The 23,955-nt window shown below is 48.5% G+C and overlaps 1 protein-coding gene and 1 non-coding gene across 15 annotated transcripts in view; both read left to right on the top strand.

Moving 5' to 3' along the window:
• UBAP2L (ubiquitin associated protein 2 like) overlaps positions 1-23,955 on the top strand; it is a 31,114-nt gene that overhangs the window by 1,974 nt on the left and 5,185 nt on the right. For 5 of the 14 annotated variants that reach the window (XM_075525285.1, XM_075525274.1, XM_075525277.1 and 2 more), the window contains exons 2-23: positions 2,107-2,236; positions 2,815-2,892; positions 3,325-3,459; positions 5,951-6,119; positions 6,456-6,551; positions 7,280-7,325; positions 7,608-7,720; positions 9,327-9,401; positions 12,859-12,911; positions 14,398-14,483; positions 14,945-15,116; positions 16,006-16,207; positions 17,468-17,745; positions 17,999-18,171; positions 18,926-19,115; positions 19,737-19,791; positions 20,244-20,418; positions 20,610-20,682; positions 21,390-21,585; positions 21,692-21,780; positions 22,494-22,547; positions 23,214-23,295. In XM_075525285.1, the coding sequence (XP_075381400.1) occupies positions 2,147-2,236; positions 2,815-2,892; positions 3,325-3,459; positions 5,951-6,119; positions 6,456-6,551; positions 7,280-7,325; positions 7,608-7,720; positions 9,327-9,401; positions 12,859-12,911; positions 14,398-14,483; positions 14,945-15,116; positions 16,006-16,207; positions 17,468-17,745; positions 17,999-18,171; positions 18,926-19,115; positions 19,737-19,791; positions 20,244-20,418; positions 20,610-20,682; positions 21,390-21,585; positions 21,692-21,780; positions 22,494-22,547; positions 23,214-23,295 (2,680 nt within the window). In that variant the 5' untranslated portion in view covers positions 2,107-2,146. The remainder of the gene's footprint in view (positions 1-2,106; positions 2,237-2,814; positions 2,893-3,324; positions 3,460-5,950; positions 6,120-6,455; positions 6,552-7,279; positions 7,326-7,607; positions 7,721-9,326; positions 9,402-12,858; positions 12,912-14,397; positions 14,484-14,944; positions 15,117-16,005; positions 16,208-17,467; positions 17,746-17,998; positions 18,172-18,925; positions 19,116-19,736; positions 19,792-20,243; positions 20,419-20,609; positions 20,683-21,389; positions 21,586-21,691; positions 21,781-22,493; positions 22,548-23,213; positions 23,296-23,955) is intronic. The other 9 variants (XM_075525278.1, XM_075525281.1, XM_075525279.1 and 6 more) reach the window with 5 other exon arrangements.
• LOC142420939 (small nucleolar RNA SNORA58) lies at positions 22,977-23,111 on the top strand. Its single transcript, XR_012778817.1, has one exon. It is a non-coding gene; the product is annotated as a small nucleolar RNA SNORA58 (small nucleolar RNA).

The following is a 23,955-nucleotide window of genomic DNA, read 5'->3' on the forward strand; positions in this document are numbered from 1 at the left end:
GCAGCCAAGTCCTCTTCCCTCAATGCAGCGTGTGGGGCGTTGTGCGGGGACGCCCGCTTACCTGGCGGTCTTAGCAGGGTCAGGGCCTGGCTGATATCTCTATAATAGCTGTTTTTCTTGTGGTTTTTGCGTGTTAAAGAAAAAATAATCGTGATTTAATTGTGGCAGAAATGCAGCTGGGCAGAGCGGAGCGTGGCAGCTGTTGAACAATGCCCAGCCACTGCACAAAGGTTCGGGGCAGCAGACTGCTGGAACTGTATCCCATTGAAATTGCAGATTAAGTTACTGCAAACGTGCAGGATTGCTTCCCTCTGGGCCTGCAGTTCTGCTGCCAAATTGGTTTAATATGACAACTTGTTTGTGCGTGAAACACTTAGAACTGGAAGGGACATAACGGTAGAGAGGAAAAATAAATACTGGGGGGAAGGAGCCTGCGTGGAACGTAGGAGGGATGGCTGCGTAGCCCAGGAGGCTTTGTCTGCTCTGCCTTGGGTGAAGCCCGGGCTTGGTGCTCTTCCTTAAATCTGGGCAGTGTCACACGCACCTTGGGGACTTCTGGTGACCGGATAGGTAGCGTGGATTGTTTCCTGATAAGAAACCTTGGCACTGTATAGGTGGAAAACTATGGTTTTAAGTTGCCGTGAGGCATGGGTGACCCCAAAGGGCAAACTATTGAGGTTTGTGGGAAGCTGCAGGAGCACTTGGATTTGAAAACTTGCCTACAAACAAACGCTAGATGCTGATGGGAGCAGGAGCGGTGGCCTGTGCATCGAGCCACGTTAGGGTCTCCGTGCGCTCAGGGAAAGGTGTCTCAGCCTGGTTGAGCCCTCCGCTTGCAGACTTTAACGAGAGGCTCCCCAGATCTTACCGGGCTGTCTGCTAACGCTGCTTCTGAGCTTTCCCTGCTTTGCTCACAGGTCTTGCTCTGTGCTGCCATGTTGGTGTTCACGAGCAATGTTTCAGATCGTGTACTGCAGGATGGATTTTCGCGCTCGGGTTTCCTCCCTGCTCTTACGCTCTATCTGTGGTTCCTTCCCCTGTCCCAAGCGTCTGCCTGCAGCACCAGCACCGGGAGCAGACCCTGCCGCTTTGGAGGAAGGCGTCACAGTCTTATTAACAAAATCCAAAAATGTGAAGTTCGCGATTATCGAGATTTCGGGGGTTCAGAAGTAGCAAGTCCTGCCGAGTGCCGTGGGATGTGCCTGGCATCCCTCGTGTCTGGGAGAGGATAGGCAGGGTAAAACTACTCAGTGCTGATCCATCTGCGTTGGGCTCTTCCCCTGAAGCCCAGTGTGAGGTTATAAAACTCCACTTGCTTTGGACGTTCTGTGGCCTGAACTCTTACTGGGATTTCTTTGCCTCAAGCAGTTACCTAACACCACTACTGGCTGTTGTTCCTTGTTGACATCGAGTTCACTTTTTTGGTAGTTTTTAAATCTAGAATACTCAGTAGAAGAAAACTTAATATTTCCAGTTCTGGGGAATACTTGAAGCAAGCAAAAATGGGCAGTTCTACAAGGGTGGTATTTTTTTAAAACAATATCCCACAAACCTGGAGCACCACTTATTACCGGAGCATTTTTGCTTCCCCTGCCCTGCTTTGAAGGCAAGAAAGGAGAAGGGGAAGTAGCTGATGTGTCTGAGGCTCTGAGATGTTCTGCTCTCAAAGTGAGGTTTCTTTAGAGCTTTTTTCAAGTGTTCCTTGCTCCAGTTGATCACCGTAGCCACAACCGGGGCCATAAGAGGCAAATGTGTGCCCACTCGCACACTTGCATTTTAGCAGCAAGTCATTAAACCCTTTACCCCAAGTACTTCTGCTCCTGAGTCCCGATTGCTCCCACCTGGATGCAGGTGATGTTTCATTTGGAGCACTCTGCTGTGGTAGAGGTGGAGAAACCCCGAGAAGTACAAGTGGCCTTTGTGTCTTGGGGGCACGTGGAAATGGTAGGCTGGCCCACCGTGGCTTTTGGGGAAGTGTGGCGGGGAGGTTGGGGGCCTGCGATAGCTTTACTGGCTGCCTTGCCCGTCCGATCGTTCGGTCTTGGTGCTGCCTTTTGTTTTTGGTTTCTAACAGTCTGTTCTCTCTTCTCCCCTGACCCACCACAGAGTTCTACCTTGTAAATACTGTTATTTGTATATACTGTAAATGATGACATCGGTGGGCACTAACCGAGCCCGGGGGAACTGGGAGCAGACACAGACACAGAGCCAGACACAGCACAAGCAGCGGCCGCAGGTAAGGGCAGCGTCCATGGAAACCAGTTAGCTTGGAGGTGGAGACCTGGCACTCCTGCCTGGCCCAGCGCTAACGGCTGGGCTTGGCCTAACGAACTTCCCGCATGCTGCAGGGTGCTGCTCGCAGAGCCAGGTTAATTGGGCGCCCACTGATGGTGGGGTTTCCGCATCGGTGCCTCCAAGTGGGAGCTGGGGCTGAGATTTGTTTTCACTTCCATCTGACCATTCCCCGTTCACTTTAATGAACGCAAAGTGGCTGAGAAGCTGCCTGCAGCGGGCCTTGATGTGGTGGTGGTGGTATGGTCTGCCTCAAAATAGGCATAGTTTAGGTGATTGTTGCTCACCTGGTGCTGCGAGGCCATCCAGCAATACGTCCCTTTCTTCCAGACTCCCCTCGCTCGCTCCTCTTCTGTCTGACTTTCTCTGAAGCTTTCCTCTTTCTGACCCTTGTTTGCGCCTCCTCTTTATCATATTGGTTCCTTTCCAGAGATCTCAGGGAAGCTGTATGGCCTTTGGAGGAAGGTTTGTTGGAAATGCGCCGCTCTAACAGCACTCTCTCTCTCCATTTGATTTCCTTAGGCCACTGCGGAACAGATTCGACTTGCACAGATGATTTCGGACCACAACGACGCTGACTTTGAGGAGAAGGTGAAACAAGTGAGTGTGGAAAGTGAGGGTGAACCCTGATGGGAAGGCAAGATCGATGTCGAGAGTACCGTGAATGCTGCGGGGGGTGGGAGGGACGCAGCTGGCTGCTTCCTGAATTTCCTTGGACTGGCTTGTTTTTCAGGGGTTCTAGTGCCGGCTGTGTTGAGCCCCAGAATGCAGGGAACGGTGTTATCCTGAGAGAAGGAGGTTGTAGGTTGGGTTGTGGTGAAACAACGGTAACTCAGAAATTTCCACCCTCAGTTACTTCTCGTTGAGGGGACATAATTAAGCTGAGGATGCTGAGGAGACTCCCAAACCCTGAGATTTCTTTGTAGGATTTCTGGTTTGGGATTCAACTTGCTTCCCTCCTAAGAGATCCATAGAGATTTTGGGGCATTCTTGGTTTGGAACATGCTGACTGTGGTGTTGTCTTCTCTACAGCTGATCGACATCACAGGCAAGAACCAGGATGAGTGTGTGATTGCTCTGCATGACTGCAACGGAGATGTTAACAGAGCCATCAACGTGCTGCTGGAGGGCAATCCGGACACGGTAGGATTGGGTCCTGTAAATCTGGTGAGGCCTAGTTCAGTGTAACTGCATATTTGGAGACAAGACATACAGTAATGTCTAGATAACGAGAGCCAAAATGACTATTTCTATAAGTAGCATGTAAAGTGTGATTGTGTCCTGGCTTCTTAACGCTGCTCTCTGTAGGCTTCACAGAATACAGGCGTGGCCAGCAGGCCCAAAGGAATAGACGGGAAAATGCAATAAATCATTTACTTCCTATTCCTTTTGAATCCAAGCACTTTGACAACAATACAGTGGCATCTGTATAAGCTTTCACACTGCTGTGAGTGTGAAGTAACTTATCTTTTCCCATGAGGGCTGAGTGACCTGTGTTGAAATGCAGGTATGTGTCAGCTGTGGTTCATTTCTGTTACAGTAATGCAGTTTTGTGTGTCTGGCCCTAAACATTCGCTTCTTAGCGATGCGCTGACTGGCTTGTGTGCCGCTGCCCTTGCCACGTTTTTGAGGGTCTTTTTGCTGTTTGTTTTCTGTGGAGTTAGGCTCGACTGCTGTCACTCACGCAGGTGCCTGTCTGGCAAGCCAAAGTCAGCTCTGAGAACAAGTGAGCGCTTGCTTAGGAGGAACCTTCCGCCTGGTGTGCGGGATATCATTTGTTTTGTGACAAAGACAGCAGAGACGCAAGTTCTGTTACAGCCCAGTAAAAAGCCCATGAGTATCAGATCCTTTCAAACTGCTGCTGATCAAATGTATCCTCCCAGCACCCTGGTTTGGCTGAAGCTGACTCAGCTCTTTGTAGGGTTGAGGCTCTAAATATCACTTCGGTATATTATGCATTAGCGTTTTTTTTTTCTCGTTATTAGTCCTGAGCGTAGATGGATGAGCTGGATGGCTCAGACTACATTCTGTGTAACGTAGCTGCTCCCCAGTGTCAGATGTTTTGCTAGCTTTGGCACCGGCCAGGTTCAGTACAGCGCACGGACGGGTTCTTCCTTGCCTCTAGAGAGCCCTTTCCATTGACAACTGAACAAAATAGCTGTTGGAAAATCCTTTTAGAAAGGGGATGATATGAATGTGCATTGCTGAGGCAAAGCTCTGCCGTGACTGTATTTTCCTCCACATCCCTCATAACCGGCGGCTTCTAGTTAAATGACAAACTCCTGCTACCACAGCAATTGCATTTCCTAGATAAACACATTGCTTGTGAAAATAGCATCCAGGATAGTGTGCAGCAAACCACGTTATGTAGCAGTACCTCCTTTATTCAAGCAGCTGAAACGCCCAGCAGCGTGAGAGGCAGGGCTACTGCGGAAGATTTGTGGAGGCAGAAACGGAGTTGGCAGAGCAAAGTCCTGGAGTGCCTGCCACTTCTCCAGCCTGCAGTGCCATGGGGGGCCTGCGGGCTGGTACCCGCAGCACTGAGCGCAGGCACTGTAATTGGTCAGCAGTCTTGGAGCTGCTTCTGGCCTGGATTCAGCTTGTGCAGCAGTCCCGTAAAGGGGATTTTCTGATAAGAAACAGACTTGCTAATTGCTCAGATACTCCCGTGCTGACGAAGACAGTTCACCTGCTGAGCTAGTTACTCGTAACGTACTGTATTTCAAACAGTAAAGAAGCGGGCGTGATCTTAGCATTGGGTTAGATTTGGCTTGAAATTACAGTATTCAAAGTAAATATTTTCCTAAATTTCCTTCTGCGCCAGATACCTACAGAGAGAGACTTCAGAAGCCTTGGGTTTGAAGGCAGTTTGTGCCTCCATGTTGTTTTTGTCACTGTCCCTGCATGTTGCCATCCAAACCCAGCTGTTTACTTGTCTGTCAGTTATGTTTTCAGGTGTTTGTCAATGACTTGTGACTATTCTTAATTGTTCTAACAGTGTGCAGCATCGGTTTAAGAGTATGAAACCACTGCAGACTGTCATAAAATAAACCGCCGTGGGCCCACGGCAGTAAGTGGGAGGCGTGCGTAACTTCTCACAGTTGAACTTGGGATGACTTGAACTTGCCTGTTGGATAAATTCTGTGATACTCCTCTCCCTGTGAGCTGCTATTTAGGGGAGGGGGTTTGTTAAATCACTCTGCATCTGAGAGAATAACTTACCCTGAAATCTTGACTGCAGAGCACTTTGGAACATTTGCCTGGGTTATTCTGAGAGCTCCCCAAAACAGTGACCTATATGAAATGGCAGGGTGGGTTTTTTTTTTTTTCCCCTAAACAGGGTAAATTTGTCCACACTTTGAACTTGAGTAAGTTTTATGCCCACTCTATTTAAGAGGTTTAGTAGATCTTTGCAGAAATAGAGTAACTCATCTCCTGTTACCTCAAACTGCATGCCAGTCAGCTGTAAGAAAGCTTTCCTTGAAGAAAGAGGCTGTACGGTGTGTAGGCTCACAGATGCTTCTAAAAAAAATTGGGCTGGAAACCATTTTTCAGGATACCCTTGTTATGGTCTCTGTAGCATGTTTAAATATGCGCGTATTTGCATCGTGCATCGATCAAACTATGATTAACTTCTTTCCCCTCTGCAAACCTTCAGCATTCCTGGGAAATGGTCGGGAAGAAGAAGGGTGTCTCAGGACAGAAGGAGAGTGGACAGACAGAACCCAGTGAAGAAAGCAAAGAAAACCGGGAGAGGGATCGGGATTTCAGCAGACGACGTGGCGGGCCACCGAGGCGGGGGCGAGGTGCCAGCCGTGGAAGAGAGTGTATGGACCTGCCCTTTAATAACACCCGTAACTGTCACGGTGCACACGGAGGCACTTTGTGCTGCGTAAAAGCTGTCAGTAAAGCTTCTTGGGCAGGCGCATCTTTGAGGAAAACCATCCTTGTGCGTGTGGCGATCTGTTTGATGGTCCCCTGTCTGAGATGATTCCTGGGGTGATATCCTCAATACCATCAGCTTAAATAAAAGAAGTTATGGGAGTGTTGGGCAGCATGGTCTCCCGCACAGCCACTGCGCTTCGGTGTTTGAGATCTGGTCTTATATCCTCCCTAAAGCAGGATGAGTCTTGAAATTGTCTTTGCACTGTTCTGTCTTTCAGTTCGGGGCCAGGAGAATGGACTAGATGGTGGTAAGAGCGGAGGATCTTCTGGAAGAGGCACAGAAAGAGGGAGGCGGGGACGTGGCCGAGGCCGAGGTACACATGGGGTTTGAGGACAGAGTGGGTGGGAGGAGAAGAATTACATCAGTGTATTTATCTCCTCCGTGAGGTTTGAAAGCCTCTTTTATGGGAGGAATTGCCAAACTGAAAAGAAGCACTTGATTTTTCTGTTCTTATGCTTACACATTGCTTCCCCATCTTAAGCATGCTAGAAACAGTATCTAGTTCTTACATCCCATCTGTGGAGTTGAAAAAAAGTACGGGTTTATTGTATAGAGATGGGAAGTTAAAAAAAACCTAAGGTGACTATTTGGCAGGTGGGCCAATTGCTTGTTAGCAACAGAATTTGGATCCTCCTTGTTCTTGCACATGTGTCTGTGAGCACCATTGCTGTGCGAACGCTTGGCTTGGTTTTTAAATACTCAGCAGCAGGAATTCATTTTTCCACAAAATCTGTGCTGCTCAAGAATTGTTGCTGAGGACACACACTGCAGAAATCAGAACCTGGGGTCTGGTACTTAAGGTTTGTGCCAGCTGGAAACTTCATCTGAGCCTGGAATCATGCATCGCTAATTATACTGCCAGCCAGCTGAGGTCATTGCCATACATATAAAGACACTGCTGGAAATCCCATCAACTCGCAAGATCCTCACCACTTTCGTACGCTGGGCTTCATATCTCCGTATGTTGTTCAAATGTTTCTTTTCCTGGTGATTGCAGAGCCAAGAGAGGTGCTCAGCAGTGTGCGTGTGTATATTTTACAGGTGGCTCTGGAAGGCGAGGGGGAAGATTTTCTGCCCAAGGCATGGGGTAAGTTTCACTGGTACAAACCACAGCAAAAATAAGTCTTTGTGTATGAATAGTACTGTTTGTGTCAGTCATTTGTGTTCAGATTTGCCTTTTTTGTTAATAAAGCCAAAACTGCACCATGCTAGCTTAAATTTGGAATGGCTGGTGTAGCTGAAGCATCCCTTTGCTAAGAGAACTGTCTTTTGAGACTCTTTGAGATGTGTCATGGTCTGAATAAAATCAGTTGCTTTTAAAATGCTTAGGGAGAAGGAGTAACAATGTCCATCCTCATTTTTCTTACAGAACTTTCAACCCGGCTGACTATGCCGAGCCGGCCGGCACGGATGAGAACTACGGGAATAGCAACAACAACACGTGGAACAACACTGGCAGCTTTGAGCCAGATGACGGCACAAGTAAGTGGTCTTCACGCAAGTGTTCGCTGTTTTGTATTTAGAGGGTAATTGAATTTTGTGTCCATCCAGTTGCACTGAGGAGGTTCTGGGTAGGTCTTTGGCTCAGGGACAGAGGAAAGGGTTGTTGGTTCAGAGGTGGATTTCAGTGACCCTGTTTCTTTGCACCTGAAGGTGCCTTTGCATCTGTTAGGGTGACCACGTTGGAAATTGGGAGCTGGATGATTGTTCTGGTGTGAGCTTGAGGCACAGGAACACTTGCCTCCATTTGTTTTCCAGTAGAAACCATGCTGCCTCTTTGGAAAAGTCTTTTTTATAAACAGTAGTGTGATAAACACATGCAAGTTCTCCCAATATTTGGTGCATTCTCCAGAGAATATTGCTCGGACTTCAGATATCTTGCTCTTGATTTTGGCATGGGGAGCATTCTCTTTTTCATGGTCATCTTGCTCAAACTGCTGTAGGATGAAACCTTGTTACAGAAAGCTAGCTGGAAAGAAAGCTTCATCGCTTGCCTGTTTGAAGCAAACGTTTCTTCGCTGGGCGGTTCGTGAACACTGATCTGCCCTTGCACGTTCTCTTGCACTGGAAAAATGGTACTTTTTTTTTTGTTTGAAGCATGCACATTATTGTAAGACACAACTGAACTCAGATTTTGCAGTGTGGTAACTGGACAGGGTCGCAAGAGACAATCTTTAATCGTAAGTAGTCCATTTGTGTGGGTTTAAGAGTGGTGGGTTTTTTTATGGAGCAGTCTTGCATCACCGTGAAGTCAAACTATTTTTCCATGATTTTTTGAGCATTCATGTAAATACCACATCTTGGTTTTAAGAAGCATTCACAACCATATTAATGTTGCTTTAGGCCACTTCCATATTTCTTGTATTTGCTGAAAAACTGATAGCTTTGGAAAGCGAGAAAGAAAGTACTGAAGCTGTGATACCTTTTATTACACAATGTTAGTGTAGCGTTTTTTTGGTTGGTTTGTGTTTTGGTGGGTGGGTGTTTGGTTGCCTTCCCTCCCCCTCCCCCTGAAAAGAGAGAGCTGTTTTGGAAGAGGAAAAAAATAAGCATGCTTTTGTAAAACACTAGCAGATTGAGTGATCATCTTCTTGCTGACTGAGAAATGGAGTTTTAAATACCGGAGGGAGTCGTGTAGGCATGTGTTAAAGGCAATGGGCACACTTGTCTCCGGAGGAAAATGGGATGGGAGCGGATGAGCTCTACACGCTGGAAGTTTAACTGTCTGGTCTGAACAGGCTTCTGTGTGGTGGGGTGGTTTTTTTTTCTGTGTTGGTGTTTTACGCAATTGTGGACCAAAGCGGGTTAGAGGGTGGTTGGGAGGAATTGAAGATTTTTCTGATGGAACAACTCGAATTTGCTCTAGTACTACAATGCAGCTGTCAAGTTTATCATGCAATTATGCTGTTCACCTGTGTCGTGTGTGATCTTTTTGTTTCCATTTTAGTAGCTGCAGGCAGCTCTTTAAATTAACAATATCCACAGGTACAATGTGACTGGTGTACATGGGGGCAATGAAACTCGCCTTCACTTCTTTAAATCAAAATTTCACTCGTTGTCTTTCTTTTCTTTTTTTTTTTTGTTTCAGGACTTGATTTCATTGGGGGTGAGGGGTCAAATTATCCCCGAAAATTTGACACTGCTCCTGGTACGATACATCCAGGTGCACTAACTGCCCCGGATACCTTTACTTTATAGCTTTTAAAAAAAACAAAACTGAAATATCTGTGGATATGTCATTCTTCTTTCTCTTAATTTGTTCATTTTAATGAATATTTGACGTTTGTTCTGACTGTGCTTTTACTAATGCTGACACCTTGAATGTAAATTGGGAGAGGTTAACCCAAATTCTTGTGGATTATGTAAATTTTAACTTCAGCCACTGCTTCTCGGTACCCAGAGCAGCTCCGTGTCCACAGCGCTGGTGACAGAGTATCCCACCCGAGGGGAGGAAGCGTGAGGCAGCTCAGTCGTATTCTGCTTGTCTCACATCCAGAAAGCTGTGACTTGCCGTTGTCCCTGTGCCGTTTCCTCGGCACGGCGGTTCGGTTCTGCAGCGATCACTTCGCTGGCCTTCCCGCTATGTTTCTGCTTAGGGTTAAAACAGTGCTGCAAGGGGAATTAGTCTGGCTAAACTATCTCAGCGCTTTGCCTCTACTTACAGCTACCTCTGGGTGAGCGATGTGCTTGATGGCTGCTTTGGCATGCTCTTGCTGCCCGGCTGCTCTTCTTCACCTGAGCAGACCTGCCCTATAGTTGAAGATGATGGTGAATTTTGAGATGACTGGGATGCTTGATGGCAAAGCTGCTCAGTGCCTGGCCACTTTATCTCTTGCTCTTACGCCTTTATGCCTTGTGAAGCCAAGAGACAGCTATGAGATGATCCAGTTTGCCTTAACACCTACTGAATCCCATCAGTGTTCATAAGACGGCCAAAATCGTGTTTGACTAACATCTCCTCCATCTAACCTGAGGTCTGGAAGTCGAGGCTGAGGGCCCTTCTGGATGAACTTGCCACTTTGCTCTTGAAGGTCAGGACAGGAGGAAGAGGTAGACATACTTGGAGTGCTTCTGTTGCTTTGGAGCATCTCCTGGTTCTCACCTCTGGGTTAATCTTTAACTCCCGCAGGCAGCACAAGGCCATCTGCTCCCGTGCTGCCGTTGTGTTTTTGCCACACTTTGGCTTTGTTTGGATTTACATTCCTTTGAGGTGCAGAGTGGGGGGTTTTGGGTCTGTCACCCTTCCAGGCTGGGGCATCCAGCATGTATCCAGGCATTGAGATAGGGGCAGACCGCCTGATGGGCTGCAGGAGGAGCAAGCTTGCTGCTCATCTCCCAGTTTAAAATTAAGAGATAATGTGTGTGGGGGGATTTTGAAGACAGAATATGATTTTTTTTCTTCAGCACATTCCTATTTGCAAATGCCTATTGACTTTTAATTTTATTTTTTCCCCTTTTCCTTGTTTGAGGAGCTTAAAGGCCAGCAGCTCTGAAGGGCTTTCTTAAAGCAGAGAGGAGGGATTGCCATTCAGAAGAACGACACTTCTGAAATGGTGTTAGAAGTGTCAGGGCGTTGCTTGAGTTCAGCTCTCCTCTTCAGAAGAGCTTGATGGAGAGCAATACACTCAGTTTCCTTAAAAAACCTAAGCACACTGTGCTGGTTAGGAAGCTTTCTGGAGCCCTTCTGGCGAATGCCTGCTTGTACATCACAGGTCTTCGGTTTTCCCTCTGTCCCTTCATGTGCAAGGAGCACAAGCCATGCTGAATAGGTGTCCAGTACTCGAGAAGTAGACTTGCCAGGAAAGCCCCATCAATGGCTGCTCTTCATCTGCAGGATTTCCTTCTGCTTTTCGTGCTGCTTTGCTTTTCTTCTCATTTCCCCCAAGCGAGCAAGACTGAGCGCCCTGTGCCGTGTTCCTACATGCACAAACGCTTCTTGGGGCAACTCTCCTGGCTTCCTGCTCTCCCCTGCCAACTACAGCTGACCCAGGTACCTCCAGCTCCCACTTCACCTCTTGGGTAAGGGTTGAGCTGGTAGGATCTTTCTGATCCATTAAAATCTGGAAAGGAGCCTTCCCGCTACTGCTGTGAGGGCACAAAAAAAAAAAATCTAAGGAATGGTGGAATCTGGGTTTTTAAGCCCCAGAAGTGTTTTGCATTGAATGTGTTGAACTCCTCCTGATGCTTCTGGCTGGGGAGGAAGGGGTAGAGTAGTGTGCCTTGAGACTCCTGGTACTCAAGGAATTAATATCTGTATTTTTAACTTCAATATTTAAAAAAAAAAATCCAGGAAGGCTTCTTGAATTGGCTCAACTTGTCAGGCAAAAACAAAACACCCAACAAAACAACAATGAAAAAAGAATAATTCTCTGATAATATACTTATTTCATGCACTAAATCCCCCGCTTCTAGACAAGCAGTTTTTTGGGTGTTCTGGCCTCATAATTAAAGTGTATATGGGAAGATCTGCTGTGTTCTTCCCCCAAAAAAATCTCAGCGAGCCTGATTGTGTCCTGCAGAGGAATCCACAATGTTCTCGTTCCCCAAGTGCTATGTTTTTATGCTGTAAAAGGCTTTCAGCTTATAAAAGGGCTGATGCCAACTTGTTCCGTCCTTGTAAGTGTCTCCAGGATTAACCCTGTTGGCTGTGTTGGGTTTTGTTGATCCGGTTTGCATGAGCTGAAAACAAGCTGCGCAAAATGGGGCTCTTTTTATGCTCTGAGTTTTTTGGGATGTAAAATGCTCCTGCTCTCCTCCCACACCAAATTTGAAGTTGTCTAATGGATTCGGAAGTTGCAACGTAATATTCAAAGTACTGAGGTTTAACTGTGATGGAAGGGATGGACGGAACAAGTTGAAGATGCGGCCAGGCAAAACTTTTTTTTTTCCTGGTAAATTTTGCTCTCTTACAAATTGTGCTGAAGTCTCGTGCTTTTCTCCCTGATATCTTAAGCCACTCACTTTGACCATATCTCTGAAATTGGTCGCAGAAAATGTGGGAATTGCTCAGTCCCTTAAACTTTCCTTTCTGATTCCCATTTGCCTGGGCACAGGAGGTCCTGGTGCAGCGAGGTTTCAACATTTTTTGGGTGGTGAGGGGGGGAAAAAGATGAACCATGTGAATGGTTCAGTTGTCCATGGGTTTTATAGAAACTTAAGGTTTAACTGGGTGGTGAGGTCCTGCACAAGAGCTGGCAGGAAGCCCCCGAAGGAGGTGCTCTGTCCGAGCTGCTGAGGTAACACTAACTGCTCGCGGGTGCAGAAACTTGCAGCTACTGCAATCTGAGGGGAAATCAGGAAAATGGCACAAGGAGGCTGGGGATGATGCTGGGGCTTCCTTGCCGAGCTCAGCTTCCCTGTTTGGTGTCGGGTGTGTGCGTTGCCCTAGCTGCCAGCCCAGCGGTCCCTCTCTTTCAGCCTAGCCTGCCCGAGCAAGGCTGAGGCGATCCCATCGCGGTACCTTGCCCATGAATCATGGGTTGGGGTCGACTGCTTTAACTTGTCTGGTTGGCAAATAGAAATCCTCTCAGCTGCTTGCAAAGCTCCCCAGTGCTTCCCTGGCTCTTGGAGGTAGAGCTTTGATGCACGCGTAACTTTTCTACCTGTTGTTATCCTTGTAGGTGCGTGGAGGGCAGCGACAGAAGAATGGGGCACGGAGGACTGGAATGAAGATGTAGGTACTCTCGAAACCCCTCTCCTCCATGCGTCTGCCGGCAGGCTGCTGTCCTGTTTGTACACACGCAGCTACGAGAGGAGCGCAAAGCCCATCCTCCCCAAACTATGGGCATAGCCCAAGCCAGGCTCCCAATTCCAGGAGCCATGATGAATGAGTAAACATCGCTGCTTCTGAAGTACATGTGCAGTAGAGCTTGTCATAGGAGCCCGAGACAGGAAGGGATCTCCCTGGGCATCGAGTCTGGTCCTCTCATTTCCTGCGACTGCATGATTGAATTCTTCCATAAACTGGCCTGACTCCACACAAGATTCTTGCTCTGCTCCTCTAGTCGAGTGGCAGTTTGGGAAGGTTTGCCTTTGATCCATGCCCTGTGCCGTGGAGGAGGCAGCAGTGGTTTCGTGCATGTGTCACATGCCTCTGCTGGTCCTTGTGATTTGGATTGAACAGAAGCTTTTGGCTTTACCTCCTGACTTGCTCTTTGGCGTGTCTCACTGCCTTTTGTTCTCTACCTGGCGTCTCCTTCAGGGGAGAATGGACGCTGTTATCACCTGCTTTTAATGCCACTGTATCAGTTTCTTCTGAAATGGGCTTCAGTCCCTCTCTGAATCAAGGGAGAACTTCTGTTCTTGCAGATGGGAGCAGGGTTGGGCCTTTTTAGCAGTAGTATTAGTTTTGCGTGCTCATTTTTGCTAAGCCTGCAGAACAGGCATGAAGGGAAAGCTTTTGCTTTCCAGGCACCATCTGAAGGAAGCGCTCCTGCTGTGTTTGGAGACGCAAGCAGCTTCTGTCTGTTCAGTCAGGTCTCTGCTTGAAGAGAGCCTTTGATAGCCCTTCTTGCCTTTATTGTGTGTGATATGCTCCCAGGGATTCCTGATTTTTGTTTTTAAACTCATGCAGTTTAGTTGCTGGCAGCTCCTCAGTCTGGAATAAAAGCTGTTCATATTCAGATATGTTCTGGGCTAAATCACAGGTGGTCATTAAACCTCCCCTTCATTCATTTTTGAGCAACGTTATTTTCCCTTCCGTAGTTGAAGTAGATGTGTTGGTCTCTGGTCAGATCATCCAGGTGAGGCCAGGATCATTGGAAGCTTAACTATAGGTCTGAAGCTTTTTTCTTTGACTTCTCTAGCGATGCTTGCACCTACCTGTGCAGTGGGTTTTGCAGATCAGTGCTGCGTACCATCAATTCAGAGCACCTGTCTAAGACCCCAACAGCCCTACTGGATGTGTGGACTATGGGAAATTTGTAGAAGGATTTGGTTTTCTTTTTCCCACTGACAGGTGATTTTTGCACTTGCCTGAGAATAAACAAATTAAATAGAAGCTGATTCTGACGGGAGCCAAATGTTAGAGAAGTTTGTCTAAACACTTGAGTTTCTTGAATCTTTCTGTGGCTGTTTGTCTCAAATGTTTGTGTGCTGTACTTGGAGTCCCAAGACACTGTTCTCACTTTTGGATACTTTTTCCCTTTTTTATCTTTCAGCTGTCTGAGACGAAGATCTTCACTGCCTCCAATGTGTCTTCAGTGCCTCTGCCTGCCGAGAATGTGACAATCACAGCTGGACAGAGGTGATAGCCCATGGCGATGCTGTTTATGTGGGAGAAGTGGCACACAAGTCCCAGAGCGATTTGCCATCTCAGACTAAACCTTGCCAGCTAGCTAAAGTGCAGCAGCTCTGAATAAGATGAGATGGATTTAAATGGAAAAGTCGTTAGGAGTTTCGGGGTCCTAATCCTGGATTAGAGTTTTCCTAGGCTCTGCTGCTGGTTCTTCAGATTTGGGGGCATTTTGCTGTGTTAAATTAATGGAAGGCATGCTTTAAAATAGAAGGCCATGCAGGATCTTGCTTGGTCTCCTTCCTTTTGAGGTTGCTACTGGCAGTTGTGAGTTAATGTTCTGCAGATTCATTCCATTTATAAAGTAAGAGCTATAAGTTGGGAGGCTGGAGGTAGAATACCGCTGTGATGGAAGCAAGGGGTATGACAGAGCTTGTGTTAACCTCAGTGGGTTATCTTCTTTCTTTACCCAGAATTGATCTTGCAGTCCTGCTAGGAAAGACGCCCTCTTCTATGGAGAATGAGTCAACAAACCTGGAGTCATCCCAGGCTCCTTCCCTGGCCCAGCCGCTGGTGTTCAGCAATTCCAAGCAGAGTGCTATATCCCAGCCTGCCTCTGGTAACTCCTTCTCTCACCACAGCATGGTAAGCAAATACTGGTCTCTGCCAGCGTGCGGGTTTTGGCAGGTGTTGGTTTCCCTGACAGTCTCTGTCTGCGTTTGGGCAATATGGGAAATACAGTTCTGAGCCCTGCTCGCTTCTTGTGGGTGGCAGAGCCCTCTCCTTGGATGGTTTGCCAGTCTGCTCTAAATACAGAGGCGTGAAGTCCATTGCTTAATTAGAAATAATTGGGATAATTCCTCCCCTGTTGCCCTTGTCAGACTTGCAACGCGCGCTTCTTTCCTGCTCAGGGGAAAGGAAAAAATCTTGCAGTCCAGGGCTTGGAAATTCAACAGTTTGAGAAGTGGAACTGGTTGGGAGTTTGGTGTGGGATGAAATGCTGGCATCTGCTGACGGGTGAAGGAAGGAGGCATTGAATCTGAATCAGGGATGTGCACAGACCTGGGCAGATGCTTCTTTGTGTAACTTCAGCAAAAGAAATAAAAATTGTGCGCTTAATGGTGAGATTGTTCAGGAAGGATTTTCAAAACCACCTTAACTGTAAAGCCAAGTTCTCCTGGTGGCTGTCTTTTTTAGTGCAACCGAATGCCTGTGAATAATTTAGTAGATTTTTAAAGATCCTATCTGTTAACTTTCTTTGTAAGCCTCCATGACACTGTAAAATGCCACGGGTTGGGCAACAGGTAAGTGTACCTGCGCTCGCGTGCGATGAAGGCTGTGGGAGAAGTATGAGCTCTCCTTGCCAGCAGTGTCTGTGTGCATCTGCAGCTCAAGAGTGTTAAGCTGAGGCACCCGGTGAGAAGCAGCAGGGTACAGCGCGTTCAGGCTTATGTTAAGAGATGTATCTGTCCTCTGAGCCAGGTTCCAAGCCAAGGAAGACGTTGACTTTGTTATTTCATTGCTGAAATTGCAGGTGAGCATGCTGGGGAAAGGGTTTGGAGATGTCGGGGAGGCCAAAGGCAGCAGTACCACAGGTTCTCAGTTCCTGGAGCAGTTCAAGACAGCCCAGGCTCTGGCTCAGCTGGCTGCTCAGCACACCCAGCCTGGTGGGAGCACCACCGCTTCTTCTTGGGACATGGGATCCACTACGCAGACCTCATCTCTTGTGCAGTATGGTAAGGAAAAGCAGCGTGGCTCCCCAAAGGGGAATGTGTTCTCCCAGAACTGCAGAAACGCGCTGCAAGCAGCGATGCGAGGGATTCAGTGGAGGGCCAGATCACAAGTTCACAACCAAGCCAACTGTGCTGAAGAAATTAAAAGAAGCGTGGGTGCAAGTTTGTGAGAGTAAAATGTAATAGTGCGTGTGAGTCTTTCCCTGTTCCTTTTGTACTTAGAGCAGTTGAATCCATCTGCCTCTTGGTCATTCCAGCCAGCTTCAGGGCCAGGGATCTGGCATTCCCGAGACCCTCACAGTGTGCAGAACTACGTCCTAGTGTAAAGCTATGTAACAGAGAAGGGGTCTGACAGTGGGCACCTCTGGAGAATAGTTCCCCAATACCAACACTTACTTGTCAGTCTCATCTCGCTGCTCTCCTGATGTTATCTTTTAAAGGAATGTGATTCTGGTGACTGTTAAATGCCAAGAAGTAACTCTACCTCTGGGCTGGCATGAGGGAATAAACAGTGATTGAGAGGCTCCTGTTTTTCAGATGAGATGCTGAGCCCTGCTGTGGTCGAGTACTAGTGCCATTTCTTTCAGCTTGTGCGTTTTATTTCTTGCTATAGGGAAATGGCTCTGGTTCAAATCTAAGCTGAAGAAAAATCGAGCGCTGTCCTAGTAACAGTCAGCGTTGGCAGCTCCTGATCTTTTCAGACAAGGAGCCACAGAGGAGAGTCAGAGAGAATAGGAGTTGTTTTTTAATAAGCTGCGGTAAGGCTTAGGCAAAGGGGGAGGGTGGTGCAGTTGTGCAAAGACCTGAGGGTGGGCAGTCCCAAGCAGTGGTGTTGCTTGGAGGATACCCAGTACTTGCAGGGGAAAGAGCAGGCAATGAAATGCAGCAGTGTTGGCAGAGAAGGGGAAGGAAGCAGCATCAGGCCCATGCAGGACTCTGACATGCAGTGCCTCCACACAAGGGACTCTGAAGTCCAGCTTTTCTTGGAGGATGGAGGACTTCTGCTGTGCAAGCTCGCTTTGTCCTGTAGAGATGGTGGAAGGAGCTGAGGGGAGAAGGGCTTAAAAGGCTCAGCGTTGATGGTGGCGAGAGCTCAAGGCTGGGACTGGAGATGCTGGGGTTCTCTGCTCTCTGATTTTAACAGGCTCCAGGAGGAGTCATAGTGTGAAATTATTTTATTTTTCTTGATGCTGAGAAGTGTCAGAACTTGATCTAGTTTTAAGGAGACAAATCCTGCTAACTCAACTCTGTCTCCCCCGGTAGATCTCAAGAACCCAACAGACTCTTCCGTGCATAGTCCCTTCACCAAGCGTCAGGCCTTCACGTCAACTTCAACTATGATAGAAGTGTTCATGCAGGAGAAACAGCCTGTGGTGACTGCCTCCACAACCGTGCCGGCACCCCCTTCCTCGCCGCTGCCCAGCAAAACCAATCCTGTTCCCCAGATGTCCCCAGGGTCCTCGGACAACCAGTCCTCCAGTCCCCAGCCAGCACAGCAGAAGCTGAAGCAGCAAAAGAAAAAAGCATCGTTAACATCAAAGGTGTGGATCGATGGTGGGGAAGGAGGCGTTGTATTGTTAGAGCTGCAGAAAAATCCATTTGGGCTGGTGAGGGAAGGGCTGGCCTTGGCCTTCCTGCTGTTAGCATTAGGTGTTTGGGGGGCTGACAGAGAAAAGCTTGAACTGGGTTGAACAGTGTAATTCAGAGGATGCAAGCCTGTTAACTACCGTTATGTGCTGGGAAATGTGGATACTAAAGTAATTTTCTGTGCTTACTGTTGTTCCTCCCTTGCAGATTCCTGCGCTTGCGGTGGAAATGCCTGGCTCAGCAGATATCTCAGGGCTAAACCTGCAGTTTGGGGCGTTACAGTTTGGTTCGGAGCCTGTTCTTGCGGAGTACGAATCGACGCCCACAACAAGCGCTGCCGTTAGCCAATCTCAAAGCAGCCTGTACACCAGCACGGCTAGGTGAGGACCAGGCGTGAGGAAGGGAATGATTAATCCAAGCAGGTAGCTTTGGAAGGTAGCCGGTCCCGTGGACTTTAGTTATGCTGCATACTAGTAGACCCTTTCTGACTGTGCCGTGGTCACAAAGGGGGGACAACGTATGCAACAGCAAAGCATAAGTTGCCAACAGACTCATTCAGGCAGCTCTGTGACTGATTGGCCTGTGGTACTTACACAGAAAGCAGACGTTTCCTGTTGCCATTAAACGGTGTTGCTGGAAACACAGGAGGGGAATCCCCAGCACAACTGCTCCTTGTCCCTGGTGAACAGATTCGATGTGCTTTGTCCTGCTTTTTGCCTGGCAAAGTGGGACACAGTGGAGTAGGTGTATCTACGGTGATGATGCCTTGCCAAAGCAAAGTGTTTCTGCCTTCTGTTGGGCTGGCCCTTAGTATCTGGCCAGTCCCTTGAGTGCTGGGACCTGAATGGTGGCAGCTCATGAAATGTCACCTAGAGCACAGCAGTGTGTGAGGCAAGGCTGCAGCTAGGTGCCAGCATCCTCCTGTGGTCGGGCTAGCCCTTGTCTGGGTATGTTTTCCTGCCTGGTTTGCTTGGCCGCTTTGTGTGGTGCCTTTGTGCTGATGCTTGGGGCTCTTTATTTTGAAGATTCGAAATGAAAAGCCTACAGTCTGGGTCAGCAGCTTACAGCAGGGCTGTTCTGGAGGAAAACGTAAACTCCTTTTCTTTTTTGGTGTTTTTTTTTTCCCCTTTGTAGTGAATCTTCATCCACAATTTCGTCCAATCAAAGCCAGGAGTCTGGTTACCAGAGCGGCACAATACAGACAGCAACGTTTACCTCCCAGAACAGCGCTCAGGGACCACTGTACGAACAGAGATCCACCCAGACGAGGCGATACCCAAATTCAATCTCCTCCTCGCCCCAGAAAGATCTGACCCAGGCCAAGGTAGGAAAATAGATTTGCTCACCCTTTGTGCGGAGTAAGCGTAGTGTGTGAAGCACTGTCTCGGGGGAAGCTGAGTGGTTTATCAAGTGTTTTTGTGATCTTCCAGCCTCACCACGTGGCTTGTGGAGTCTCGTCAGAGCTTTCTTCTAGCTTCTACCAGAGCCCTTAGTTATGTTACTTACCTGGGGCTGGGCCAGTGAGGTTAACAGCGGTTAAGTTGATTGCAGGTCACGTCTTGTGTCACACACAGTTACCCTGCTGCAGAGTGGCATTCAGGCTAAGGATTTAGTTTTGTCTTAAGGATTCAGTTCTTGCATGCTGCACACAGGTTCAGTAACATCAGTTGTGGCTAACGAACTTGGGTTGAGGATGCTGAGCCAGTCTGCCAGCAGTAGAGAAACTTCCTGCACTGCTTTCTCAAATACACGCCTGGTGGTCATGCTGGCACTGGGCTAGTTGAGCTTGGGACCAACCCCAATGCAGTCTGGTGACATGTGTTGGTAGCACGCCTTTTTTACAACTGAGGAGGGAGTGTGGGAGGGGACTGACACTAGATCTGCCTCTGGAAATGAGCAGCTGCAATGCCCAGTACTCTTTTTCTCTTCTTCTCTTCTTCCTCAGAATGGTTTCAGTTCTGTACAACCTACGCCATTACAAACCACACAGGCCGTTGAAGGTAAGAGTCTGTCAGTGCAGGGGGTGTCCTGAGTCTCTTGTACTGCTCGTATTCTTTGCTTTGGATGAAAAGCTTTATCTGTGCTAATAGCAAGTCCTTTCCCTGATGGACTAATTTCTGCCACTCAGATCATTTGCTTGCCTTGAAATGTTCAGCTTTCTGCTGATGGATCCATGAGATCCTTGATGAGTCACTCCCTGATGACAATAATTTACCCTGATTTGTTTGTGAAAGGCACCTCATCTGTAGGTCTTGGCTCTGCAAAGAGCTTCGATGGTGGTGTTGGGGTAAAGTGAGGTGTAGAACACAATCACGCTGTTACGAGCGTGTAACTGGTTGGCAGCTGTGAGGGAAGCCCCGGATCTCCCAGCTCCTCTAGCTGAGACTTTGCTGATCCTCACCACTGAATTGCCCTCTGGGAGCTGCCCCTAACCCAAAGCTTTTGTTCGCAGGTGCTACAGGCCCCGCAGTGAAATCCGATTCCCCCTCTGCTCCCAGTATCACGCCTCTCAACGATGGGGTATCTGCATCGTCCTTGCTGACCACAGCCAGCCAACACTCGACAGCTCTGAGCAGCCTGAGCCACAGTGAGGAACTCCCCAGTACAACCACCGCCCAACTCAGCAGGTGAGCAAGCGTGGTGGGTGGATTTCTAGAGAAGCAGGGATCTATAGTAGCCATCAAATTCTGTCTCATGCAGTGGGGAAGACTGAGATGACTCATCCCATCCGAGTAGATGGGGAATGAGATCTGGCCTGGGGCTACCAATGGTGACTCTCACACCTTGGCTTGACAACCTTTTATTCCTCCTCCCGCAGTACGTTACCCACCCAGCAGAACAGTCTGTCCTCATCCACATCCTCTGGGCGAACGTCAACTTCAACTCTTCTGGTGAGTCTAGGTGTGCTCTAGTGCTGTGTAGCCCCGCTCCTGCTTGGCTTGGAGACGTCTGCTGGTGGGCCCCACCTTAGGTGTGCGGCCGGTGGGGTCTGCAGCTGTGACAGGAGCTGCCAGCCTGCTGGTTGTCCTGCTGGAGTTTGGATGTTTTGTGGAGAGAGGACAGAGGGTTATGTCAGAACACTGCCTGTGCACCTCTGGCTCGAGGCTTTTGACACCCTGCCCGTTTCAGACATAGCAGCGGCTTCTTTTGAGCCTGTAGCAGCTCTTGAAAGTGCTGTGGAGTTGCAACTGGATGTCAGAGCAAACTGGTAGCTGATGGAGTGTCACTGTTCAAACATATATACTGCTGGAGCTCCTGCAGTACAGACTCCTTGGGTATTGGCTTCTGCAGCAGAATAAATCTCCCTGCTGCAAATGCGGTATTCAGCCCCGCTTCTCCCAGCAGACGGACATGTTGGGACACAGCCGCGTGAGAAGCTTGGAAGCATTAGGGGTTGGCTGCTATCAGGACTTTGGACTTAAGCCAGATGCAAAGCAGGTTTCTTTGTAGCCTGCAGCAGCCGAGTTCATCGCAGGCTCTCAGGAACATCCGGGCGCAGGCAGAAACACACAATATTTTGCATAGACAGCGTCCTGCGATATTTCTGCACTCAGTTACATCTGCCTGGGCCCCTTACTCTCTTCCCTTCCTTCCCTAGCACACAAGTGTGGAGAGTGAAGCAAGCCTCCATTCTTCTGCTAGCACTTTCTCCACCTCCTCCAGCACAGTGTCAGCCGCCCCGCCAGTAGTAAGCGTTTCATCCAGTCTCAGCAGTGTCAGCAGCCTGGGCCTCAGCCTCAGTAGTAACTCCACGGTGACGGCCTCGACTCGCAGCTCCGTTGCAACAACATCAGGTACTTTCCTGGGTACTCCTAAACAGGAGGAGGATATGGGGGCTAAGAGAGACAGCTTCTGCTGTTTGCTTCACTGTGGAACTTTTCCTTTCTCTTCCTTTTTCAGGAAAAGCCCCTCCCAATCTCCCTCCTGGAGTCCCACCGTTGTTGCCTAATCCATACATCATGGCTCCAGGGTTGCTACACGCCTATCCGGTGAGTGGGACGACCGGCTCTTTGCAGTCGTGTCATGCCACTAGATCCCTCCTAGCTCTGTCTTCAGCTAGCGGGGAGGGACGTAGTGTAGTAGAGAAACCAGAAACTGTAACATCAGCCCAGAGCAGGACTGCCTTGGATGGGAAGAGTTTGGACCTGCTGTTTTCCATAAAACAGCAGCAGAAGGGAATTCATGTGCCTGTGGGGCTAAATGTCTGTAACTCTGGTCACTCCAGAGCAGATTCTGTCTGCCCGTTCTCTACAGCCTCCCCAGCCTTTGGGGAGCAAGAGCCCTTGGTCAGAGCATGGCTCATGAGAGCGTGGAGCTGTGTTAGCAGCATGGTATGACAAAGGCCAAACAAGGGTGGCGACTGCCACAAAGTCTAGGGGTGTGTCACAGCCCTCTTCTGAAGGTGAGGACAGATTTCGGTGTTGGAATAATTTCTAGAGGAAAATTGTCGAGTGCCTTTGCGGTCTGGAGCAGTGGTGCTAGGCGTTGGTGCTCACTCTTCATTTGAGCAGCTCATAAAAACACTCTTGGCAGTGTCAGTCTTGCGGTAGTAAATGCTGGCTGCCCGCGCCTAGGTAATTGCGTAGCCTCTGATCGTCTGCTTCTGACTTTATCTAATGTTTATCTAAATGTTTAATCTAAAGTTAGGTAAGTGTCTCTATGTTAGGGACACAGACTAGATAATCTCCTGTTCTTTTTCTAGCCACAGGTGTATGGATATGACGACTTGCAAATGCTCCAGACGAGATTCCCATTGGTGAGTACGGAAGACTGACGCGGGCACGCCACTTCCACTTGTCTAACAGCTCGCCAGCGCTGCGTGCTTTGGGTGTACAGACGGGTCAGGTTGTGAGGTAGTCCTGAAGAGCTGGCAAAACAGGGTGCTAAACGGATGCACCTCTCCGTGGCAGTGGTGAGGAGTTAATCAGCTGCTCCTTTGCACTTGGGGGGTTAGGAGCACTCGTTATTCAGACAGCGGTATCGATGGTGGGGCTAGGGAATGAGAAAGCTCCAGCAGGCAGAGCTGTTTTGCCTGACGGTGGTGTGAGGAGCTGTTGTAGGTACTCACCTCTGATCCTTGAAAGAGGCAGTGACTAAATACTTTTATAAGAATGGGTTTTATTTAGCAATACGACATGTGTCCCTTGTGTGGTGAGTGGAGGGGAAAGCCCAGGCAGTTTAAGGACTGCATACCAGTAGACCTTATCTGGTTCTTCTAATAGCCAGACGAGGGGGATGGTGCATGCTACAAAATCCTGGGGTTGCTGTAGGCTGTGATCAGCCGTGATGTGGCTGATTGAACTGCGATACTCCAACATGTCTAGCGGCTGCAGTCCAGAAATCCCTCTTTTCCAAAAGATACTGCTTTGCATCTTTGGACAGAGCTCATCAAATTTCTTCTCCTTTTGCTTTTATCCTTCAGGATTACTACAGCATCCCATTCCCTACACCCACCACCCCGCTGACTGGAAGAGATGGCAGCCTGAGCAGCAATCCGTACTCTGGTAGGGAAAAAGACTGCTTTGATTGCATATCCCATCAGGTCTTCGTGCTGCTTACTAGGTTCCTGTGCTGTTGTCTGCTGGAGCTACATTTGCACCAGCCTCCTGCACTGCCTTTGGTCTGGAACGTGTTTCTCAGCAGCTAAATTCTTGACTTCCCTTTGATCACCTGGTTGTGTCGAGGCACGGTGCCAGGAAGATGTGGACAAGTAGGAGTTGATGCGGCAGTTGGAAAGGGAGTGAGGAGGGGCTGAAAGAATCCATGACGTGTAAAACTGGGTAACTGCTTTTCAGGTCGTGGTGAGGCAGGGGTTGAGCAGTGCTTCTCAAGCACCTAGAGTAAAAATACAAAGAAACACAAAATCTGGAGAAACTAAGTTTTTTATCTGTGCGACAGTCTCGTGGAGAAGGAAAACAGGGCATTTAGGACCTGTCAAATTCAAACCAAGTGCCCAGTGGGTGGCTGATCGCTCACTGACCTTGGCAGGTGGGTTTATTCACACTGCTGATTTGCAGTGGGCAGCGGTTGTGCTGAGCTTTCACGTACTTTAGGAATTGTTGCACTTTGTGCATTGCTCTTTCCAGCACCACTTATGCTCTGCTTCAGCAGGAGCTTGCTTGTGCGGAAGTGCTTTTGCCCAGCACACTGAGGCTGAAATACCA

The sequence above is a fragment of the Mycteria americana genome, chromosome 25 (assembly GCF_035582795.1).
Source record: "Mycteria americana isolate JAX WOST 10 ecotype Jacksonville Zoo and Gardens chromosome 25, USCA_MyAme_1.0, whole genome shotgun sequence".
In the NCBI taxonomy this organism is placed as follows: Eukaryota; Metazoa; Chordata; class Aves; order Ciconiiformes; family Ciconiidae; genus Mycteria; species Mycteria americana.